This window comes from Condylostylus longicornis, unplaced genomic scaffold (genome assembly GCF_029603195.1).
Source record: "Condylostylus longicornis isolate FDR11 unplaced genomic scaffold, ASM2960319v2 ptg000004l, whole genome shotgun sequence".
Lineage (NCBI taxonomy): Eukaryota > Metazoa > Arthropoda > Insecta > Diptera > Dolichopodidae > Condylostylus > Condylostylus longicornis.
This window is the reverse complement of record NW_026577973.1, coordinates 15,405,883-15,413,510: the sequence shown is the minus strand read 5'-3', so window position 1 is coordinate 15,413,510 and position 7,628 is coordinate 15,405,883. Positions and strand designations below refer to the sequence as shown.

General features: G+C 25.6%; 2 protein-coding genes across 2 annotated transcripts; both read left to right on the top strand.

Moving 5' to 3' along the window:
* Positions 1 to 2,473: 2,473 nt before the first annotated feature.
* On the top strand, positions 2,474 to 4,445 carry LOC129612309 (esterase 6-like). The gene is made up of 3 exons (XM_055525852.1): positions 2,474 to 3,891; positions 3,959 to 4,088; positions 4,145 to 4,445. Exons 1-3 carry the CDS (start codon positions 2,511 to 2,513, stop codon positions 4,248 to 4,250), a joined length of 1,617 nt encoding a protein of 538 aa, XP_055381827.1. The 5' UTR covers positions 2,474 to 2,510; the 3' UTR covers positions 4,251 to 4,445.
* Positions 4,446 to 5,403: 958 nt separating this feature from the next.
* Positions 5,404 to 5,904, top strand: LOC129612341 (proteasome assembly chaperone 4-like). The gene has a single exon (XM_055525890.1). The coding sequence runs from the start codon at positions 5,521 to 5,523 to the stop codon at positions 5,896 to 5,898; it is 378 nt and encodes a 125-aa protein (XP_055381865.1). The 5' UTR covers positions 5,404 to 5,520; the 3' UTR covers positions 5,899 to 5,904.
* The last annotated feature ends 1,724 nt before the right edge of the window (positions 5,905 to 7,628 follow it).

The following is a 7,628-nucleotide window of genomic DNA, read 5'->3' as shown; positions in this document are numbered from 1 at the left end:
TATCTACATGAATTCTGTGAACGACCCTTTATATTGCTTGTTGTATTTGTACATTAATAGTTTATCCCACAAAATGAAATACGTTTTTCTGTTAAAGATTATCAAATAATGAAAAGATTTAATAAAATAGACCGAATCATTAAACAAAGAAGTGCTAAATTTAAAATAGAAAAGAGAAGAAAGAAATTCAACATACAAATTACACTCTTAATATTTCAGATATAAAATTAATATATTGCCATTAAACATACATATAATATGTACATATATACATATTTCCGTATATTATTCAAAAGTAAAGCGAGAACAGTATAATAGATAAATTTGTGTACACACTTAGGAACACATATTGAATGATATAATTGTTATATTTAATGTAAGCAACCCTAATATTGTTTAAGGAAGATCTTCTATGTAATATTAAAAAATCGTAATGTTAAATGGAAAGAACCCTTACTGGACTTGTATATAAGTTGCATTAATTCGCTTATATCTTAAAAGAATAAAATGATAAAGAAAATATTGAGAGTAAATTAAATACACATACATACATATATACATAATAATTTACGTCTTTAAATCAGAACTATTCTAAGTCAAATCTTAAAAATATTTCGAGAGAGCGATTTATAACTTTAATTTTAAATTTGTCTCTCATACTGTTTATAATAATATTTAACATATAAAATATTAGTTATTTTTGAATTTCATTCTTTAAAATATTTAAATATATGTATATATAATCTTGAAATTAAAATTTTCCATAAGAAATTTTAAATTTTGTATACTCACCTGTTTTAAAAAGCGAAAAAACGGCTCTTACGAAGTGTACATATTCGCAGCAAAAATAAAGCTAAAAGTCCAATAAGTAAAAATAAACCATTACTTTAATCAAAAATGGATTAAGGATATTTTTGATCTAAGGTGTCAATAATATGTACTCTAACACTTATGTAAATGTAAACATGATATTTTAAACAAAATAATACGAGTCAAAGTGTAAAGTTTGTTATAAACTATTTGCTGTTTTACTGGAACATATCTATATATATATATAGTGTTATAGCAAATATTAGGGGTGAATTACAAAACGATTAGTGACGGCATAATGCACCTGTTTTATTAAAAAATCAAATAATACTTACGACCCAAGCATTTTAAAATTGTCAAGTGGCTGTTTTGTTTTTTTTTCTAAAATTATTCTTAAAATTTTTTATTAAATTTTCTAGTGAAATTAAAATATGTTTTTTAATTAAATATTTTTTTTTTCAATTATAAAGGCAATTATTTATTTATTTTTAAAGAAATTTGAGCACGTTATAATAGAAATGAAGTTTGGTGAAACCAATGGTTTGTAAAGTAGCACTTTTCCCTTCAAAGTAGCACTGCTTTAAGGAATATTCAGTTACATTATTAAAATTACTTTCGTTATACCAAAATATTTCAAAGATTGCATTCATTTAGGGTGAGAAATATGTGCAATAAAAAAAAAATTTAAAGAAACGCTAACATGATACTCAAGTTCAAGGGTTAATTGCGTCTGTTAAAAAAAAATAATTATATTTTTTGCTGAAAAATCGCAACAGCTATTCATAATTTTAAAAAACGAGCCATAAATGCAAATGCAAAGGAATTCGATTAAATTAATAAAATCCAAAGAATAAAAAAGAATTATTAAAAAAGCAACTGAACTCATTAAAAGAAAAACAACTTGAATTCCGTATTTTTAACACCATTTACATACTTTAGTCAACGAGCAGATTTTTTCATGGATTTGGACTACGAATTTATAATATTTTTAAATAAATTATAGATAGATTTGCGGATTTAGATTGTTGTACTAAATATTTAAATGGATACAATCGCTACGACAACAAATTTTGGAAAACTAATTAAAATTGCAACTGATTTAATGACATCTTCTCATTTGCAATTACATATACTATTCACTTAAAATAATTTGTAAAAAATAAGTTATGAATAAAAATTTATTACAAGAAATTTTAATAGTCCCTATAGTTAAGAACACAATTGTTATAATTAATTAAGATTTATAAATGTAAAATAATAACTTAATCTCTCTCGAAATACACAAAACAAAATAATATTAAATATCAGTTGAATCTACTCATTAGAAAGTTTTTTTTTTCTAAAACATCATAAACTTGATATTGACTTGACCTATACAATAAGATTAGAAAAATATTTTCACCAATACAAAAGATTAGTCTATGACTTGAAACAATTTAAATTACAGATATGAAATTACAACAAAATTTCAGTAACAAGAGCAAAAATAATTTTTTTTTTTTGAAACCTAAGCACAAATACTCGAGCCATTCTTTATCAAAAAGTCAACTTTTTAGTATGTATAGGTACACATTTCTAAGCGAGATAATAGAAGAGCTGATAATTTTCACATTTACTATAAATTTTCTTTTAACATTTCTTTTCATTCGTTTCTCAGCTCAATAAGTATTCGCCTCTCGAACTAGATATTTTTTAGTAAAATGATTCGGTATATTTTTCTTATTTTGTGTGCTGTTTCTTATACTGTGCTTTGTGATGAAACTGCTATTGTTGAAATACCCAATGGAAAACTTCAAGGTTCATTCAATGGTCAATATTATTCTTTTAAAGGGATTCCATATGCAGAGCCACCAGTAGGTGAAAATCGTTTTGAATCACCAAAACCTTTTCAACAAAAATGGAGTGATGTTCGAGATGCAACTAAGTCAGGTGCAACTTGTATTTGTTTAGATCCAGTTGAAAAAGTTCATGAAAAAATTATAACAGGATCTGAAGATTGCCTCTTTATTAATGTTTATTCACCAAAAATTAAAACAACTAGTTTGTTACCAGTTATATTCTTTATACATGGCGGTGGTTTTATGTTTGGTTCTGGAGATTTTCTCGAAGAAACTCTTTTAATGAGTAAAGGAAATTTCGTTTTTGTTACATTCAACTATCGTTTAGGTCCATTAGGTTTTATGAGTACGGAAGATGGCGAAATAACTGGTAACATGGGACTTAAAGATCAACGTTTAGCTCTTGAATGGGTTAACCAAAATATTGAAAAATTCGGTGGGGATCCAAAACATGTTTTGATGGCAGGTTTTTCAGCTGGTGGTGCAAGTGTAGAATATCAACTTTTACAACCAGGTGTAGAAAAACTTGTCAATTCAGCATATTCATTAAGCGGATCTGCACTTGATTCGTGGGCATTTAAAACAAATGTTCTAGAAAAGGTTAAAAAAGTTGCAAGTATCCTAAAATGTCCAAATACTGAATCAAGCGCAGAAATAAAAAAATGTCTCAAAGAAAAGCCTGCAACAGAAATTGTAAATTCCACAAACGAATTCTTAATCTATAATTACCATCCTCTTATAGTGTGGGCTCCATCAATTGAGTCACCAGAATCCAAAGATGCTATATTAACAGAAGCACCAAAAGAACTTATCAAAAAGGGAAAAGTAACTAATGTTCCATATTTATCATCATTTACTAGTCAAGATGCAGGTTTTCTTGTTGCTGAAATTCTTTTCAAGAAAGAAGACGGAACAACCGATTTGGAATATTTTAACAAAAATTACAAGAAACTCTTACCTTCGATGCTTTTATATGAAGAGAGATTTGAAGACGAAACCGAATTAGATCAATACACTGAAAAATTATATAAAGATAATGGAATATCAGATGGAGTAGTTACAATGGAAAATTTCAATAAATTCATAAAACTTGCAACAGATGAATCGATGACAAACGGTATAAAAGAATCTTGGCAGTTGCATTCTCAATATTCATCAGCTCCAAATTATTACTATGAATACGATTACCCAGCAAAAATAGGCCTTGGAAATTTGTTTTCTAATAGAACTGATATTAATTTCGGTAAGATTACAAAAATTCATTTGCATGTTGGCATATGTTAATAGATTACTTTTACAAATACCTTAAGGTTGTGTTCATGGGGATGATGTTTTCTTAATGTTCAACCATGCTCTAAGGGATATAAGTAAACTAAATGATGTTGAAAAAAGGCACTCTGATAATTTTATGAAATTATTAGAAACTTTCGTTAGCAAAGGGTAAGTAATACATAAAATTAAACAGAAATGATTTTAAAAATTAATTCTAATTTTAGAGTTCCACATTTCGGTGAAATCGCACTTCCGAAGAATGCCAATTTGTCTAAAAAAGTTGAGTATTTACACATTTTAGAAAACGAAGCGGTAATTGAGAAACTTTAAAAAAAAATATATTGTACCTGTGTGTACATACCTGTAAATAACGATCAAAGCTACAAGAATAACTGAACGATCGAATAACTGACACATTCAAAACTGAATATGTATGTATGTATGTACATATTTAATTTTCTAATGAATAAATAAAACTTATTTAACTCTGATAAGCCGAAAAAAAACTTAGACTATATTACTTATTTTATCAATTCATCAATGTAGGTGTCTGTTATATAAGCAGTTATACAAAATTTTCAATTAAATATAAGAATATAACATGTAATAATATGTGTATGTATAAGTATATATGCTTACGTGCGAGTTCTGCCTTATATATTTTGCACTTGTTTGAATTATCATTGATTTAACACGATCAGCAAATTCTTGATATTGCAATTGTAATGACATCTGCACTCTTTTTCCTTGTTTTTAGGAAATTTGTATGTACATACATATATGTACCTAGAAGTACATATATGAATGTACATACAAATTTTAAATTTTATAAAAAATTACAGTCTGTTTTTCTTCAGGTAAATATTTTTAAAACTTAATTTGAAAATCTGTTTTGAATTTTTGGATTATATAACTAAATTTTGACAATTTTCTTAACAACTTGTGATACTTTTTAAAAAAAACCTTTCAATTTTCCACAAAAATACAACAAAATGCGCAAATAATTTTTTGAAAAACGTTTTTATTTTATTCACAATATAATGGTTATTGGTTGTGACAATTAATGTTAAAGAATAATATTTCGACTATCGAATTTTAATTTCATTTTACTTTATGGCCATCTAACGGAATAAAGATACATTATTGTTGTGACTATGTATTCATAATACTCGTATTACATATTATTGTGCAAATTGTATGTTGATACTTGTTCATTTAATTAAATTTATTTCGTATCAAAATTTAGTTCAATAAAGTATTTTAATTTTGAAATATGAATGTAAATTAAGTAAATTATTTGAATATTTACTCAGAAAACACTTTTTAAAACATCTTTCGTGAAATTTAATTTTCAACGATATCCCTGCAAATTATAATAAGTAGGTTTGAGTCTTTGATAGTGACATTTATCCATTAGAAATTAATATGTCATTTTTGAGGTTATGTCCTTACATTTATATTTGTTTTTGTTTATCATCAAGAAACAAACCTAAAAATACTTGTTCTCTTCCCGGTATTTTTATATTTTAATTTACTTAATTTACTTTACAAATTGAAGCAATTGGATCATCCACTTTCTTACGGAAATAAAACTAGCAAAATGAGTGAAGGAACTGAATATAAAAAAGAACCGTCTAAGTTTACATCTCAACTTTTCACAACACAAGTAGGAGAATCTACTTATAATTTTCGTGTTTTAAAAATGGTAAATTCTATATTCATATACATTGGAACTCAAGGTAATGAAAGTTTAGATGAAATGGGAATAGCAATGCCAATGAAAAATAATGAAATAGTTGGAACAACAATAGCTGGTCCTTTATTGGGTTGTGATAGTCAAGAACTGGCTAGTAAATTAGCAAAACGGCTAGGTAAACAGGTTTTCATTAGTTGTAATATTCCTACAGATAGAATGATCAGACCAGCGATTGAAAAGGCTTTAACTGAAAAAATAAAACTGCATCCAGATGCTTTTTAAAACATTTTTATTGTGTTTTATTGCTACAGAAATTGAATCATATGATAGTTAAGGTAAGGACATTATTTCTAATAATTATGGGGATGATATTAGGCCGCGGCATTTTAAAACGGATAGAATTAAATGAAATATGTATATATTTTTACCACAGATAATACTTTTAAAACTGAAAATAATAGTTTATTTTCAATCAGAATTTCTTGATATATATGTACATCTTAGTATATCGCAATTCATGTAAACTGGATTATATGTATTTAGCAATCGAAAAATATAATTTAATTGTATAATATTCCAATATAAAAGACAAAAATCTCCCTCTCTCTAATTCTAAAAAAAATGTAAAGCGTTAGTTGTAAGATTAAACAGAAAAAAAATCATCTCATCTCATAGTAGTCTAATAACTTAATAAGACAATAATAAAATGTAAGGTTCCTTGTAATTTTAGGGATTTTTGATAATTCAGTTCTAAATTAGGTCTTAATATGCAAATTCAATAAATCAAAACTGCAAAATCTATAAAGGTTCTAAAATAATAACTACTACAAAAATATTATAAGTTAGAAAAAGGGCATAATAGAAAAATGTTGATTATTGCACATTCAGTTTCTGCAGTTTTTGTAAGGATGTGCGAAAATATTTCTTTTAAAACCTTCAGTGCAGGTCTGAATTATCGAAATTCCCCTTTTTGAATCCAATTTCTAACATACACACAATAAATTTCATAAAATACTTGAGTATATAATATTACAATAAAAGAATTTCATGCGTAAAATACGTCCCAAATACATAAATGCATAAATATCAACTAAAACTTTAAAACTCCATGAGGTTATTCTATTTTAATTTATTAAATTTTCGAATCTTATTAATTATTTTTTGTGCTTTACCTTTCATCAGTTTCATATTTATTTTTGGACATTTCACTATATTACAATGCTAATATAAAACTTCAAAAGATCTTTAAGAAATACCCAAAACAAATCATATTTTAAAAAAGTATTTTTATTTTACAAACTCAAAAAATAAAAAGAAAAAATAATGCGATGTGAACAGAACATGAACAAATTTCCATTACTTAAACAGATATTGTCTTCATTAATATTTTAAAAAATTTCTAAATTTATAAGATTATTATCGATAATTTTGTTGAGGAACAAAATTCAGAAATAAAATTTGATATAAGGGTTCATAAAAAGTGAAGAAAACCTAGAATAAGTTTCAGATATATTAATAAACACAACGTGCGCTTGCCTGTTAAATAAAATTAATTTTAGTTTCTGAAAAAAATTAATTTTAATCATAACAGATTCATTTTACGAATAAGAGAACAATATTTTAATAATTTGAAACATAAAACAATATGAAAACAATACCTCTCTTTTTACTAACAATGTTATGGGTAAATATGAAATTCATTGCAAGACCCCACGGATTGCATAGGATGCATTTGAATTTAAGATATCTGGACGAAGATAATTTTTATTTTGTTTTTACGTTAAGTTAGTTGAATTATATAATTCTTAATTTTTTTTTTCTACTGTGCTAAGTGAAATTTTGTTATAGATAAATCGTATCTGTAAATAAAGGCCAGGTGAGTTGGATTAAAAAAAAAAAAATTCTTAAAATTAAAAATTAATGGAAATTTCGCAATGTTTTGGCAAATATGTATAATTGTGGTGTATTTTTAAAATATTTTAAATATTTTAATAACGTTTAAGTTGGAAAAA